Source organism: Macrotis lagotis, chromosome 1, assembly GCF_037893015.1.
Source record: "Macrotis lagotis isolate mMagLag1 chromosome 1, bilby.v1.9.chrom.fasta, whole genome shotgun sequence".
Classification (NCBI taxonomy): Eukaryota; Metazoa; Chordata; class Mammalia; order Peramelemorphia; family Peramelidae; genus Macrotis; species Macrotis lagotis.
This window is the reverse complement of record NC_133658.1, coordinates 319,483,891-319,501,358: the sequence shown is the minus strand read 5'-3', so window position 1 is coordinate 319,501,358 and position 17,468 is coordinate 319,483,891. Positions and strand designations below refer to the sequence as shown.

At 38.8% G+C, this 17,468-nt stretch overlaps 1 protein-coding gene across 1 annotated transcript; it reads right to left on the bottom strand.

Annotated features, from left to right (window-relative positions):
- Positions 1 to 5,915: 5,915 nt before the first annotated feature.
- CEBPG (CCAAT enhancer binding protein gamma) lies at positions 5,916 to 16,430 on the bottom strand. Its single transcript, XM_074211493.1, has 3 exons — positions 16,303 to 16,430; positions 15,022 to 15,094; positions 5,916 to 9,917 (listed from the first exon to the last, which is right to left on the bottom strand). Exon 3 carries the CDS (start codon positions 9,785 to 9,787, stop codon positions 9,335 to 9,337), a length of 453 nt encoding a protein of 150 aa, XP_074067594.1. The 5' UTR covers positions 9,788 to 9,917; positions 15,022 to 15,094; positions 16,303 to 16,430; the 3' UTR covers positions 5,916 to 9,334.
- Between the last annotated feature and the right edge of the window lie 1,038 nt (positions 16,431 to 17,468).

The window sequence follows — 17,468 nt, the reverse complement described above, 5'->3', positions numbered from 1 at the left end:
ACACTTTTGGATACCTCTAATTATGAGAAAGCTTGTCCTCATGTCAAGCCTCAAAGTCTTTGCCAGCTTCTACGCATTGTAGATTAAACCTAATCCATCTTTCATATGATAGCCCTTCAACTATCAGAAGATATAGCTATCATATCCCCACTAAATCTTCTCCAGGTTAAGCATTCCCAGTTTCTTCAAATGATTGACAGGTCTAAAGCTGCATCCTTGGTGTATTCCACTAGACCTCTCTACACTGATATTGAGTTATTTCTAACTATCCTTTCAGTCTACATTCACCCAGTATAGAAAATGTCTGTGCCCATATTACCAACTTGTCCACAAAAAGGGTTTGACAACCATAGTCAAATGTTTCACCAAAATTTGGGTAAACCTTATTATTGCTATAGTCTTCATCACTTACATTTCTCAATATGTCCCTTTTTAGAGAGCCATTCCTAATAATAAAAAAATTTAAGTGGAAAAATTCAACAAAGCAAATCAACATATCAAAAAAAAAGTCTAGGGGGGGCAGTTAGGTGGCATTGTGGATAGAACACCAACCCTGGCGTCAGGAAGGCCTGAGTTCAAAACCAGCTGTAGATATTTAATAATTAACTAGCTGTGATCTGTGATCTTGGGCAAGTCACTTAACCCATTGTCTTGCAAAAATAAAAAAATAAAAAAGTCTAACACTAGAAGCAGTATTACCCAAAGCCACACACACACACACACACACACACACACACACACACCCCCTTCAAAAGCCCAAGGGAGGTACTTTCTCCTATCTTCAGGATCAAGATCAATCATTATAATTTTCATAACACTGTTTGCATGTTCAGTTTTCCTTCCTCTTGCATTTTTGTTACCATTGTATATTATATTAGTTTGTTAACCCTCTACCATCAGTTCAGCTTCCAATGTCTCTCTGCATTCTTCAAATCCATTTCTTACAGTGAAAAACATATTCTTTTACAATTCTATACTACAACTTGTTTAGCTATTTCCCAATCAATGGACATCTATTGTTTCCAGGTCTTTGTTAATACATAACTGGAAAGAAAGACAGTGCTGCACAAAAAGAAATTAAAATGAATTCAGAGAAGCACAGGATGACTTAGCTGGAATGATAAAAGGTGAAGTAAGCAGAGCAAGAAAAAAACTGAGCCATAATGGCTATGATATAAATGGAAGGAACAAAAAAAGAAACCACAATCCCAGAAAATTCACAGTAAAACATGCTACTCACCTCCAGATAGGGAGTGTAATGAGCTACATTTTTTAGATGTGGTCAGTGTGTGAATTTGTTTTGCTTGACTATGCATATTTATCACATGAGTTTTGTTTTTATTTTTTCAATTAAATTCAATTCTTTTATTTTTCCAAGGGGAAAAAATTGTTCAGTAAAAATTATAAATTTTGGCTGAATTTTGTACAAAACTAACTTTCCTCATCTATCATGGACCATTTTGCAGTTCTGGAAGTGTCCAGTGACTTATTCAGTATAGGTGTTAATTGCTTCAAATGTTCTTCCCATTAAGTTTTAAATTTAAGGATATTTATTTTATTGTTGTTTAATTAATTTCAGTCATGTCTGACTCTTCATGACTCCATTTGGGTTTTTTGGTGGGGCAAAGATACTGGAGCAGTTTGCCCTTCCCTTCTAAACCATGCTAAACACTTTACAAATATTGCCTTGTGATTCTGACAGCCCTGAAAAGGGTGCTATTTCTATCCCCATTTTAGAGTTGAGGAAACTCAGACAGACAAGAGGTTGAGAGACTTGCTCTGGGAGGGACAGATAGAAGACAGACAGACAGACAGACAGACAGACAGACACACACACACACACACACACACACACACACACACACACACACCAATTTTACCTCTGGATTCAAACTTGAAGTCTTCAGTCTCTTTCTTTGGTATACATTAAGACATCAAAGAAGGAAAGGGATCAAAGAAAAGAACTAGAATCAGAGTACAAATGACTAAAAGAAAAAGTGAGTGATGTGAGGCTAAATAAAAAGAGGGGGGGAAGAGGTAGAAGAGAAGAAAGGAAGGAGGAAAGAAAGAATTGTAATCACCATGTTAAAAAGATAATATATACTTTTTTTAAAAGTTGTAAATTATACTTAATTTCCTATTCAAAGCCTTTTTTGTCCTTTAAGGAAATATTTGTGTTTTTGTATCTTTAAAGTTCATAATAAAAAATAGTATTAAAAATAGCAACAACAAAGTAAAACTGAAATTTGTGCATTTAGTGATCGAGTCTGGCACCAAAAAGGGAGAAAAGTTACCTCTTTCTTCAGGGGGGAACAGGGGATATGGAAGGTGAAGACACTGCCTTTTTTCATTTCTATTACAAGAGAAAGTTTTCTGGGTAGAGGTTGGAGAAGGGAAAGGAACATAAAAACAAAATATACTTTTAAAAAAGTTTTGGGATATTTGCCCTTCTCCCAACATTTGTCACAATTCCTGGTCCAGAGTCACTTAATAAATGCTTGTTGGTTCACTGCCACAATATTCTACAGACTGTTGACAGTAGTGTAACAATTGTACTTGCCAGCTTTTTCAGTACCCAAAGATGAAATTCATTGACTTTAAACTCATCAAGGGTGTCCAGTGCTTTTACTGTCTCCCTAAGGCAGGGATGTCAACCCCCCCCCCCGCCCGCGTATTTGTTTGACATCAATGCTTTAAAGCATCCACATTCTAGTAGTCATCTCTGTCCTTTAGTCGAAAGATTGGCAAAGAAAATAGATGCAAAATCACAAGTGTTGTTCCCATTTCAGAGATGAGAGAACTGAAGCTCTGGAGTGGTGACTTGCTATGGTTCCCACATCTATGACATCTTTGAATGGGATTCAAGCTCTGCATAACAGGCAGCTCAAGTATTATTTAAGAGATGTAAAATCAAGGTTATGCTTAAGATTCTGCAATCAAGGTTTTGGCAACATGTGAACCAAAAACGAATAGAAAAGCCAGCTGGTTTTCAAAGAGACAGAGGAGCTAGAGAATATTTGCTGGAATGTGGAGAAAGGGAGTTCCAGAAAACCCTCTGCTTCTGTTTCATTGACTATACTACATATAGTCTCTGTGTGGATCACAACAAAATGTAACATGTCCTGTCCTCAAAGTCTTCGAGATCATCTTACTTGTATATACGGGTCAAGAAGCAACAAAACCAAACATAGAACTGATTGGATGGGAAAAAAGAATGCAAGACTGTATGTTGTCACCTTATTTAACTTATATGCAGAGAACATTATGTAAAATGCCAGGCTGGATGAATCAAAAGCCAGATTTAAGGCTGCTTAAGAAAAATATTAAAAAAAAAAAGAAAAGAAAAAGAAAAATATTAACAATCTCAACTACGAACTATCCACTCTTGATGGCAGAAAGAATGAACAAGTCTTTTGAAGATGGTAAAAAAAGGAGTGTAAATGTCAACCTGAAGCTTGACATCAAAAACTCTAAGATCTTGGCATCTGGTCTTGTCACTTCCTGACAAAGAGGAGAAGAAATGGAAACAGCGTCAGAATTCACATCCTTGGGCTCAAAGATCACTGCAGATGGAAACTGAATCCCTTGCTCCTTGGACAGAAACTATGGCATATCTGAATAGCATATTAAAAAACAAAGACAAACCTTGCATAGTCAAAGCTATGGCTTTTCCAGTAGCAATGTATGGCTTTGTCAGAATTGGACTCTTAAGGAAAGCTGAGCACCACATAACTGGCAGTTTCAAATTGAGGTGCTGGAGACTTTTGTGTCCCTTGGATGTCAAGATCAAATTCAAGCAACAGTTAAAGAAGTTAAGTCAGATTACTCAGTGGAAGGTCAAATACAGAAACTGAAGCAGAGAGAGCGAGACAGACAGACAGACAGAGAGACAGAGAGAGAGAAAATGAGCTTGGACAGACTTTGGACAGAATAGACTATCGTGTTATTTATGGTCAATGGGGTCACAGAATCAGACATGACTGAATAAGAATTGATGGATCAATCAATTGATCAATAAATATTTATGAACTGCCTGTCAGGTGCCAGGCACAACGCTAAGCTCCCTATTTTCTAAGCACTCCTAATTTGAGCGACTTGCCCATAAAAATACAAGTATTAAGTGTGTGGGAACTCAGATTTTAATATACTAAGAAATGACTCAGTTCTTAGTATACTAATGTTCATTTTACAATGATAGCTTTTAGCTAATAATTTACTACACAAAAACAGTCGCATTAGGTGCTATCTGAAAGTTGAGGGAAGAAATAAAGAGTTAATTCAAGCAATCGCCATTAATCACCCTCTCCTGGGAAAGAATCACTATTATGTCAGGTAAAAGTCAATAATGTTGGAGACCACTAATAACTTCAAAAGAGTGGCAACATCTCATTTCATCCTAACAATCAGTTCTGCAATTTCAACTAATTTTTTAAAATTAAGACATAATATATAGGCAACTTTAAAATTCATCATCAGAAAATCTGATTCATTTGACTTGGGCTAGAAAGTGGGAGACAATACGTGGCACAGGGAAAGCGTGCCAAAGTTGCGAGTCAAAGGATCTGACTAAAAATCTGTCTGTCAATTTCTGACTTTGGGACTGGTCATTATGGACTAGATGCTGAAAGGTCCCTTTCAACACTAAAACTATGATTCTTCCCCATTTTTTAATAATGTATGGTAAGGATTTGAGTACAGCCCTATTAAACACTGTTAGGTGAATCCCAAGTTTCAGGGTTAAGTGTAGGCTTTGGCTGCAACCAGAAAAATTTCATAGCTCTTATATATTGATAGAAGCATCTTTGGTTAGCCCAATCACTCCACTCATAAGCATTATCTGTCACATTCAACTGTCTTCAAGGCATTTTCATTTTTTACTTACCCTTTTTACTCACCTTGCAGTGAGCCCGCAACCACAAGAAGGTTCCATGATTACATCTTTTCTGCATGGCATCTTAAGCAATAGAAACTTAAAAACAGTAGCTTGGGCATATATTATTGAACCTCATTGTACTGCATCTTTTAGCAATTAAACTGTAAAATCCCTGTCATTCTTGAGATACAAAATGCAGAACTGCTCAGTTTGAATACAAACTGTGAAAACAATAGCAGCTGTCAATTAACTCCAAAGATTCCCCCCATCAAAGAAATAAATGGCAAGTAAAACTCCTGATTCTTTCATTCAATACTGCACTGCAACAAAATCATAAAAACAAAAGGGACAAAACATACCTTAAGTCATAGCCCATTGTTTTCATTTATGAGGCAGAGAAAGTAAGAATAATTTCCAAGGCATTTTTTGATGCCTGAAATATAAAAGTTAAAAAATATTCTAACCTCATTTTCATTCAAATATTAAACTCCATTCACTTCTTATAAACAAAATATCATGTATCTATTACTTTTAAAATATTACTACTTCAGAGTCTGAATGTCCTGGTAAGGACAAAGACTTTATACACTCTAAAACTGGTATGTAAGAGGGGCAGAAAGGCTAAATCTGACACTGAGTATCCTTTATCTAAATTAACCTTTCAAAGTCCAATTCAGAAATTATTTAGGAAAATTCCATTTTTATAACTCTTTAAAAATGCTAGACAAAATCAGTCTTAAGATAAACATGAAGTTTTTTCCTTCACTAAGAAACAAGGTATCTGTCTAATCAGCAAAATCCAACGTACTGCTTTCCCAATTCTACATGGAGGATAACTCTTAATTAAAAGGTGACATCTAAACAACCAATAATAAAACTTTATTTTCACCAAATGCTTCATGAAATTATTCCTCCAGCTAATTAAAATCTAGACCCCCCACCAGAGCCGAAAACATTTCCAAGACTGAATAACAGATCTCCCACCCAATTTGTTTCCTAATGTCTCGTGTATACAATTTTTTAAAATAAAAATGCAAATTGGTACCATTATTCCAAAGATTTTTATTTCAAATTCATTGGAAGAAATCAAATTTTATTAAAAAAATAGAAATCTCACAAACTGAGAAAAGCCAGGAATAGAAAGAACAAGTTGGTAGTTTTTTTTTTCCTGAGAGGCAGAACTAACAGCCATAAAGTGGTCTTTCTTCTTCCTAGCTTCTGTCCATTCAACATAAAAACCAGCTTTCCTATTTCTAAGGCAGTTTGGAGTACTCTGAGCACTATCTGGTTTAGGTTAAATATTTTAGGTTTACTAAAGACAGCAGACAAAGTTTAAGTGCTTTAAATTGCCCACACATTTTATGTCAAGTTCCAAATTTCCAAGCCCTGATCTTGTAGAACGTGGTTCCATTTGTTAGCATGTCTTCTCCAGTGCCTGAGCTCTTGTACTAACATTAAGTCAATGAAGCAGACTGAGTCTAAGCAATGGTAAGATTTAAGATGATGAAATCTTGCACTCTGAAATTACTTCTATTCAGAAATTAATAACTTCAGAAGCACAAAAGGCTAAAACATAAATTGAAGACCACCAGCCCACTGGTTTGTGTAGACTTAGTACACTGGCCAAAAGAATGGCTTAATGCATAAATCAAATCCTGTGGCTACAGGCCAACACTTAGAATACACAGTAACTTGATAATCTCAGGAGCTCTCAATTTTGTCATTTCCCAATATTTGGTTTTCCGTTGAAATTATGTACTTATCTCTTATTCTACTAAAAAACCAAAGCCCAATATTCCATCCAACTCATTCCAACCCGACATATTAAGGTATTACAGATGTTATCTTTTCTTTTTTGTACTATGAAAATTGTTTCTATTACATCTTAAACTAAAACTTTGTAATTTACTTAGCTAAAGCATTAAAGCTTGAATCCACTTAAGAAATAGTTTCAAGTTCTATTTTAGCTCATTTTAAAACACTTAACACACATCTAACCCCCAATAGCACCCACAAAATCCCCCTGGAATAACTGAAAGACATATCAAGTCTGATGAGGTTTCTAACAGTGCAGAGCAAAGAGCAGTGGAATGAAGTCAGGAGACCTAGATACTAGTCTTCGCTCAGTCTCTAATTTGCCATTCAATCTTGGGCAAATCTCAATCTTTCTGTACCTTAGTTGCCTCATCCATACCATAAGGGGATTTGACTAGATTTCTTTAAGCTGTCATTCTATTTTTCCATGATGGATATGTTTTTCAACAAATGATACAGGAGAAAAAAAAAAGTCTAGAACCATTATATACTTGATAGTAAGTGACCTAATATCACCAGTTAAGAAACTTTCACTTAAAAATATTAGTGAAATGATCAAGTTTCAATGTGCTTCTAAAGACTTATATGGGGTGACCTTGTTAATCAAACTTCTATTAGTTTTAACAGGTAGCTAAACATTTACACCAACACAGTGAACTGGTCCTTACAAACCCCTCTATATGCTTTCCTTGCTCCATATGAAGTCAATAATCTTTCCAAGAAAGGTCCAATCATTCATAAAGATCATAAAGACATATGGTTCATATCTTCACAGAGCTACAATTACAAAGGCAATAGCTAACTTCCATCCTATTCCAATAAGCCCAATGTCGCTTATCACAATTCCAACTACTGAGTCTAATAAAGATTCAAATTAGCTCAAATTTGACAATATAAACCAAATCTTAATAAGCAATTTTTCCCCCATAGAGTTTCCAGGCTCTCCTCTCCCCTAAGTCAAAGACCTATCTGATAAGCAAAATGGCTTAGATATCAAAAAAGGGGAGGTTATCACTCTAGTTATTCAAAACCTCCACAGGTTCCACTGCAAAGTATTCTACTCAGTAAATAAAAGATCCTACTTCCTTAAACTGATTCAATTATACTGACAGGAAGCATAGCACTTAAAAACTAGCCCCACTAAAGCGGACAAAGTGACAGACATACACCAAACAGATTTACCTGTTGGATACTCTGGCATCCTTTCCTCAACAGAGAGTAGATAAATTCTACTGAATAGTAAGGAAGCCAGCTCCATGTAAAATTACAAAGTAAAACAAAGTCAAAAGAAAAAATATTAAGACAGACTTTAGCTACTAATCTACCAAGATGAACTTAGAAACTATGGAACAGTCTCTAGAGCTTCCTTTTGACATTTTTTTTAATCACAAAATAACTTTGTACTCTCTCATCAGCATCCTAACAACTTTCACACCAACATACTTTTTCTAAATAAGTTTGTAGGGCACACAAGCTTAAGTAGGGCACACAAGCTTAAAAATCAATGAATGGGAGTAAATGGTGCAGATTTGCCAGTGTATATAGTGTGATGACCAGACAAGAAATATGCCAGGCTGATATTATAAATGATGAAATAAAAGGGTTTGACATTTTAGTTTTTCTTTTTAAAAGCCATCTTAATGGTATATTACCATTTTATTTCAAGAAAAGTATGAAATTATCCACAAATTTTGAGTAATTTTTGTAATTTGAGTAATCCACAAATTTTTGAGTAATCACTCTTTTGTTAAAATAAAAAAATTATTTTTTTAATGAATGCTCCTTTATAAAACTGTGACCTAAAGAAGTTCCCTTCTCAGTAAAGCTACCTCTTGAACCAAATATTGAACTGCTAGTAGACTAGGTGAAGTACTTATATATATATATATATATCTCCAAAAAAAGGTCTATTTTAACAATTCTTTGAATCTAACTCTTAGAGATGCTTCAGTTTTTCTGTAAGTTCTTATGTTTCTCCCCCCCCCCCCCCATATAGCCCCATCATCCTAGAACACCTGAATGGAGAAATCTAGCCATTTAAATTTTGATATGCCAATTTCAATTGCTATCTGACGCATTTACAATTCCCTGTTTATAATAATCATTTCTAACACTTTAGCCATCATTGCTGAACCATGTTATTAAGAAGCAATTTATGCCAACGAGGGAAAAACTTCTAATTATATTAAAACAATGTATTTAAAGCCTTCATATTATAAACTGATTTGTCACCAAACAGCCAATTTATATTTCAGTGTACACATTTTTTAAAGAATGTTTAACATTAGCTTTTTTCATTCAACTGTCTTCATCCATTAAAACCAACAAACTTCTGCCCAATATGCCCCACTTCCCTGGTATACTCCTATTTCTCCAAAGAATTATCCAAAAAAGATAATGAACATTTCTGGGGAAATCCAAGTCTTACCAATAGCCTCAAGTTCTGTGATTGTTATAGCTTTGAAAAAATTATCCAACTTTTGATAAAAAGCAACTTATTACTTCAAAACACAAACAAGTTAAAATTTTAGGCTAATCAAATCTTCAGTGCTTAACCTAGAAAATATCCAAAAAAAAAAAAGAATCTTTAAATATTAGAGCAGATCAGCTTAAAGTTCAATTCCCCAAGATTGTGAATCGACACCTCTATTGTCCTGTGCTATCAGGATTTGTTGTAGTGCTTTCAGTGCTCATAGGTTGTACGTTGTCTGCCAGATTGTGTGCATGCTCAAGAAACAAATCTTTCAGTACACTTAATTCCTTAGTCAGCAGTTTAATTTTTGCTTCCAAGCGTTCATTCTCTTCCTTAAGCTGGTTGACCCTCTGCAAAGTATCCTGGGCTTTCTGTTTGCTTTTTAACCGACTCTTTTTCACTGCCATGTTGTTCCGTTCCCTTCGCTGCCGATACTCATCACTGTTCCTATCCATTGATGAACTTTTTTTGCTTTGCTTGCTGGGAGGTGTAGCTTTGCCTCCTCCCCCAGGGCTGACTGGCACCACCTGAGGGACTTGCTGCAAACCGCTGGCATGTGCTTGTGTGTGAATAACACTTATTCCGTTTGCTCCTGCAGTATTGTTCTGTTGGGATGTCTTGCTCATTTGGACAGATTCTTCTTTAACTACAACCCAGAGTTAGAAATGGTGGGGAGGGGTGCAGAAGAGGGAGTGGAGAAAGATACAAGTGACCAGCAGTTTCCACACTAAACTGCCAAGAAATCTTCACATGCACCTAGGAAAAACATAAACATTATTAAACATTTTAAATAACAGGTTTAAAAGAGACTTTGCACTTGACTATATTTAACATAACCTTAAGCAATGGTCTATCCAACATTATTTTTGTACTGGGAAATCATTTATGGCAGAACTGCCAACTTTTCAGATGTTTCAGAAGTTTCAAATCATTTAATTTGGAAGGATAATTTAATGGGTCATCTTTTCCAGCTCTAGTACTATGAGACAGATTGCATGTCTCCAAAAAACCCATCCCTGATGGACGTCTAGTTCAGCACTCAGAATCTCCAGTAATATGCATTTCACAACCTCCCTAGACAGTTTATTACATTGCCTAACTTTTCTTCCAGTTATAAGGAGATCATCTAATATTAACTTAAGTTATCCCTGCGGCTATTTAACACTATTACTTATTTGTTAAATGTGTAGTGAAAAAGTCTGCTTTGTTGGACCTTTTTATATCCTTTCAATTTTATGTTCTTTCTTAGGATTACCTTTTCTATTCAGAGGCCATCCAATTATTGGCCCTTGGCTATTTTATTCATCAGTTACATTTGGTATGTCCTCATATGTCTGACTCTGGGGCCAACCTGGATCCAGGCTGGAGATGGCAAGGGCCCCAAAAAGTCCTAGACTGAGGGGGAGGAGAAAGGTGTCTGGAGGTAGTTCCATTACTGATTTCAGGCCTCAAGGCCTCAAGTTCTCCTCTGTATGAAGGAGAGGGTTGGGTCAGAAGATTTCTAAGGCTGCTTCCTTCAAGCTTTAACATTCCATGATTACTTCTAATTCTGCTCCCTATGCTCCAAACTCAGTTTCTTCAAATGTTTTTAGGGGGGGAAGGGTGAAGGAAGGGGTCAAAAGGCTTTTGAACAAAACTCAGCAGGTTCATCATGATCCATACGTTTAAGCATCATGCTAAAAATGAAGGAGGATATGGAAATCTCTGGTTAAAACATAAAAAATACAGAAATAAGATACTAAAGAGAATCAGCATTGCATAACAGCTAGGGAGCTGACCTTGGAGTCAGGGAGATCGGAGTTCATCCAGACAACCTTCACTAAAACTAAAAGTTGCAGAGTAGGTGCCCATTGCAGTGGGCAAAGGTTCCCACCTAAAACTCTCTGATCTGGCTTAAAAAAAAAGACACTAAAATTTTGGGCTAATATATCAAATAAATAATTTTAGTCATATGTAAGGTCAGAATCCCTAAAGATATTTAAACCCATTTAGTTAAAAGAACACAACCCAAAGTAAAGTAGCTCTGACTCAAAATTAATTTTTAGTTTACCATAGCAAGAGCCCTAAGATTCTATTTCAAAATTTTCTACCCTGAAAAAAGTATCCATGTGTCTAAGGGGCTTCTCCTGATCGAAATCAGAAATTAATCAAATATTCAACAGTAAGTCTCACAAGTCACACTGTACTTAAGAACAGGTTTCCACTCAGGCAAATTCTAGATGAATCATACTGTCATTTAGACTTAAGCCTTTTTGGCAAAAGAGTTATTTTTATGGACATATCATTATTGCTAAGTCAAAGAGATACATTAAAACCCTAGGGTTAGACTTCAGAATCTTTTCAAACTGGGTTTTTATCATTGATGTACTAGATAGAAAATCAGAGTATTTCAAATGTATACAGTGAATGGCAACAGGAAATGCTAGGGTCACATTTGATTAGCTACTATCCCAAAACACAGCCTACCGAAAAATGGGGTGGTACCTTTATCCCCTTCATAAGAATTATTTCAAGCATGAAGCATTTGGAAACACTTCAGATTAAAACTGGATCTGAAAACTAAAAATTCCAGCCAACATTCTTATTGAGTCATGACTCTCAAATACAACCAATGCTTCCAAATCAGCATCATACTGAAGGTTCAGGGTATTTTTATACAATAATGAAAAGAAATACCAAAACTTACATAAGCTACAGCAAAAATATAAAAAAAAATTTTTAAATCCATCATTATTTGATTTGGAAGATGAATCCTCTTTTCTGAGCTAATTCAAATTCAAATTCCTTAACAAAGGTCTATGCTTAGATTCAAGGCCTCCCAGAATCAAAGTAAATGACAATAAGCTGCCTTGTCTTAGTCTTTTCTAACATGAAATTTTTCAAAAGCAGTTACATTCCAATTTAAGTTAATGTTACTGAAATGTCTTTATGCACTAAGTTTGTGATTACCGAGTTTAGATAATAGAAGAAAAACTATGAAAACAAAGCTCTTTTGGTCACTCTGTCCCTTTCTCTACAGTATGGTTGCTCCTCTTTCAATTAACCATCCTATTTTTCAATGTGTCTGTCCATCTGACCTAGGTTTATCCCTTCTAGAATAAGTTTCAAAGTGATTAAGTCTAAATTTATCTTTAGTGCCATTATGTTTCCCATTGTTAATAAAGAGCTGTACAATTTGGGCACTTAAAGGAACCCACCTTCATATGTCCTCATTTTTAATGACCTATTGAAAATGATCTTATAGCAATTTATGCAGCTTGTCATTTTGACAGGACAAAGCAACCTAAGAACAAGGAATGTGACTCAGATGACAGCTCTGTAGGGCGCTGCTTATGGTTCTATCAGTGACTCCTAAGTGTGACTTATTTACCCACTGGAGAATACTTACCACTATAAAGAAACAGAATTGCTATTTATATTGTGTTCTGAAATTCTTTATGATAAAAAAAAAGGTCTGAATAATTAAGCTGCATATCTTTTTGTGGCATATAGACATCTCACTGGGCAAAACTATGCAAATGATGTACTTCTTATGATACCATCAGGAGTCAAAGATTTCCTCAAAACTTGAAAAACTTCTCTAAAGTATGTGGATACAAAAATATTTTGATTGTTTTCAATTTTGTTTACAGTAGGAAAAAAGTGTTTTTGAGGATCATTTAAATATAAACTATGCTAATAATAGTAAAAAATAAAAATAAATATAAATAACTTCTATAGAACTATGAAAAGGATACTCCCAAATCCTCTTCTTTGTGGACTGAGAAGTCCAAAGGTATTGCACACTACACATTTTGTTGTTTTTTTTTTTGGCAAGGGAATAGGTTTAAGTGACTTGCATAAGGTCATACAGCTAGGTAATTATTAAGTGTGTGAAGCTGGATTTGAACTGACTCCAGGGCCAGTGCTCTATCTACCACCTAGCTGCCCCAACACTGCATATTTTCAGACTTTTTTCAAGATAATGTTCAATTGTATTGATTTCTTTCTTCTTTTTTTTCTCTTTTTGTTTTTAAAAAATATCATATGTAATGGCCCTCTGGGGAGGTGGAAAAATACTGGAGAAAATTAGGATAATGTGAAAAATACAAGACATTAAAAAATTGATTAACCTTGTTGAAATATGACCTTGAGGGGGCGGCTAGGTGGCATAGTGGATAAAGCACCGGCCCTGAAGTCAGGAGTACCTGGGTTCAAATCCGGTCTCAGACACTTAATAATTACCTAGTTGTGTGGCCTTGGGCAAGTCGCTCAACCCCGTTTGCCTAGCAAAAACCTAAAATAAAAAAATATGACCTTGGTGGAATTAACTGACTGATGATCTGTCAACAAATTCAACTCTAACTCAGAATAATTGAAAACTCAAACAAGACATACAGATTCTAAGTAAAAATCTGATTCACTGAATCATTTAACTTAGTTTATAATATAGAAAGTATCAAAAAGTCAAAAGCAATTTCTTTATACACTATTTTCTAATTCAGATTTTAGCAATTATACATACTTCTCAGAACTTAATTTGTAAAATCATTTCATCAAAAGTCAAAAGGACCTCAGAGGACAGCTAGCTTAACCTTTAATTTCACAAATGAAGAAACAAGAGGACCATAGAAATTAACTGATCCAAAGTCACATAGTAGTGCAGCTAGCACAACTAATCACAAGTATTTGCCACTTTTATTTCTAAACGTTTTAAAACTTGCTTCTGAAACTGAATCTAAAACAATCTAAAATCAGTATTTTAGGGCAAAGACTGAAATAACTATAGTATGGAAATATAATAAAATATTAGTATGCAGCAAAAATTAATGACTATGAAGAATTCAGAACCATGAAATATTCATGAACTGATGCAAAATAAAATGAGCAGAACCTAGAAAACATTGTACACAGTGACTATAATAATAAAAATGAATAGATGCCTAAAAGAAGTTGAACTCTGAGTAACAGAAAACAATCAAAGTCCAAAGGAGAGACAATAAAACACAGAAAGATTGGGGACTACCATGAAAGATAACAAGTGATGACAAAAGTTATTGCATACATTAACAGAGGTCTCTCTCTTTTTTTTAATGCTTTCGGCTTAATTATTTTTCTCTTTCGTTAGGGAAGGTTTAATCAGTGATGAGAAATGAATGATATAAAGACCATTTCTCATCACTGATTAAAAGGTATTACTACAAAAAATTTTCAAAAAAGGTGTTATGGAAATATGAAAAAAATCCCAACAACTTGAATAACTACAAAATAATGTTCAAATAAGGAGGGGAAAGGACAATAAAAGTAAAAGTAGAAAAACAAGAAAAAAAATGCACTTGCCTAGTTTCAATTCAATCTAACATTTATGGGATGGCTAGATGGTGCAGTGGATAGAGCATTGGGCCTGGAGTCAGGAGTACTTGAGTTCAAATCTGACTTCAGACACTTAATAATTACCTAGCTGTGTGGCCTTGGGTAAGCCACTTAAACCCCATTGCCTTGCAAAAAACCTAAAAACCAAAACAAAACAAAAAGTCTAACATTTATTAAGTGCTTCTAGATTTGAAGAACTAGAGAGATATCCAAAATCTATTTACATGTATTCTCAGGGACAAATCCACAAATAACTACAAATAAATAAGGATCTCAAGTGGAAAGGCATGAGGAACAGGATGTTCAAGTAAAGGAGAAGGGGACTGGGAATCAGAATGCCTCTTTCACCCTATTCCTGGTGGGATTATAGTGCCCCTAAGCAAAATACAATTTAAATAAAGTACTCCACATTTCCATCACCTCCTCTCTATTATTTCTGCTCACCATCTTCATTAATTTCATGCTTCCTTCAAACTTTCTTACTGCTGTGATAAATGTTCATACCCACCTCTTTTCCCAGTTGACTCTCAGGATGTTACATGATCATCCACAATGAATACCTTGTATATCCAATTTGTGAACTGCAAGAAATTAGTATAGATTCCATAAACAGAAGAATATCATTACTCCATCTCCATTTACATCTTCATCATTTGATATTCTTTCACAACCCAAGAGTTTTTTCCAAACTTACTCCTGTTCGCTTTTGAAAACTTTACCAGCTATAAACTGTGTGAAAATATGGACAATAAAACAGTAAATGTTTCTGTTAATAACTTATACCTTTTTACCTTCCTCATATTTAGAAATAGACACGATCACAAAGGACCAATATTTAGAAGTCTCGAGTTGCCAAGTATACATTTCGCAAACAAACCAAAAATTAAGCCTTTCTGGAAAGAACATTTAACTTTTTATTTAGTTGATCCGGTACCAAATGCCCTTATCGCTGATCCCCAAAGTAGAATTCAGCGCTGCGCTGCAGGGGTCAAAGGCAACGGGCAGCAAGAGCACAATGGGGCGCTTCGGCTCCGCGGGAGGAGGCGGCGCCCCCGGGGAAGGGCGGACAGACGGCCGGGCCGCGCTCCGGCATCGGCAGGGAAGTCATCTCCCCTCCCAGAGGAATGAGCTCCCTCCCGGGGGCTGGCGGGGCCGGCAGGTCGGGGAGGGGGCAGAGCGGCGGCCCGGGTGCCCAGTCTGGGCCCGGGTGCGCCGCCGCTCGGACACGGGCTCGGTGCCCCAGTCTAGACGCGGCCCCCAAGCTGGGGGCCCCCAGGGCCCCCGGGGCCGGCAGGAGGGGCAGCCGCAGGCGCCGTGCCACACGGGGCGGCGCTACAGACCCGGGGCTCGGCCTCTGCCCCCGCGCGGCCCCGCGGCCGGCCCGGGCGGGGGCGCGCCGCGGGGGGCGCGCGGCCTCCGCGGCAGGGGGCGGGGCCCGCCGCCGCGCCGCCCTCCCGGGCCTGGGCCGGGGCCAGCGATGAGCTCACCGCGCGGGGTGGGTGTTGCCGGCAGGTTGCATCAGACGCCGCACACGGAGCCGCCGCACACGGAGCCCCCCCCCCGCGCCGTCCACGCCCCGGCTCCCGCGGGGCCTCCCCGGGGCGCGGGTCCCGCCACGGCCGGCCCCAGCCTCCCGGCCCCGGCCCCGGAGCGCGCCCCCGGCGGCGGCGGCGGCGGCGCGGCCCCGCGCTCACGCGAGCGGCCGGCTCGGCCGCGGCCTCCCGCCTCCGACGGGGCTCCGCTCGGCCTCCCGCAGGCCGCCTCGGCCCGGCCCGGCCCGGATCCTTACCTAGGGGGCCTCCCCCCCGAGGCGAAGCCAGCGAGGCCCCCGCTCGGCGCGACCCCGAAGCCGGACTCGGAGGAGTCGGGACCGGCGGACGAGGAGAGGCGATTGCGAAACCAGGCAGCCTCCCGCTCCCGCCCGGCCGCGCTCGCGCTCGCTCCCACGCCCTCCTCCCCTCCCCCTTTCCCAGCACCATTTACAAGCTGCCGGCGCCCGGGCCAATGGGAGAGCCGCGTGCGGAGGATGATGCAACCTTCGGCCGCGACTGACAGCTCCGTGAGCCATTAGGACGCGGAGGCTCGGGAGCGGCGCGGGGCCCAGGAATGCCTGTCCGCCTTAAAGTGACAGGACCCCGGAGGGTGTGGCCGGGCCCCGCCAGACTCCTCCCCTCCCCCATGGCTTGACGCCTCTGGCTGAGCTTGTGCCCGCGCGGGGCGGGGAGCTGAAGCGGCTCCCGGGCCGGGCGGGCCACTGTGGGGCATCCTGCGCCCGGGGCCCCGGCGGCGGGCCGCCCTCCTCCCCGTCCGGCGCGGGGTGGGGGGGGGGCAGCCTCCAGAACCTTCCCCAGCCCGGGGGGCGAGTGCCTGCGGCGCGCGCCCGCCCGCCCAGCGCGCGCCCGCCCGAGCCTCGCGCGTCCCCGCCTGAACAGCCCGTGAAGTACAAGAAATGCTGGGGGGAGGGGACTCCCTCTTCTTTAAGGTGGGAAAAACTTCTGATCTCCCCATCTTAACTCAGAAGCCTCGAAATAAAAAATAAATAACCCTTCGAACTTCCAGAGGACACATGGGAAGGGCAGATTTTTTTTAAAATATCATAAACCAAAAATTTCGAAGTATGAAATTGCTATAAATATATATTTGGTTTTGAGGTAAAATTCCCAAACCTGCACTCACATGCCTCCCAAAAAGGGAAAAATGAATAGTGCTACCTTCTCATATTGAGACCTTTAATAAAAGGAGACAATTTTATTTTTAATAATTCAGGAAGCGCCTACTTTCTGGATGAGTAGAACAGATTGATTGGTTTGATTGCTTCCTCTTTAGCAATTCTTATCACACAAGAAATAAGTCTTCTGAAAGAGGAAAACGTTTCTTCATCTCTTCAGGGCGTAATACCAACTTTCTTCATAAGATTGTGAACCAGTTGCAAAATATAAAAATATATATAAATTA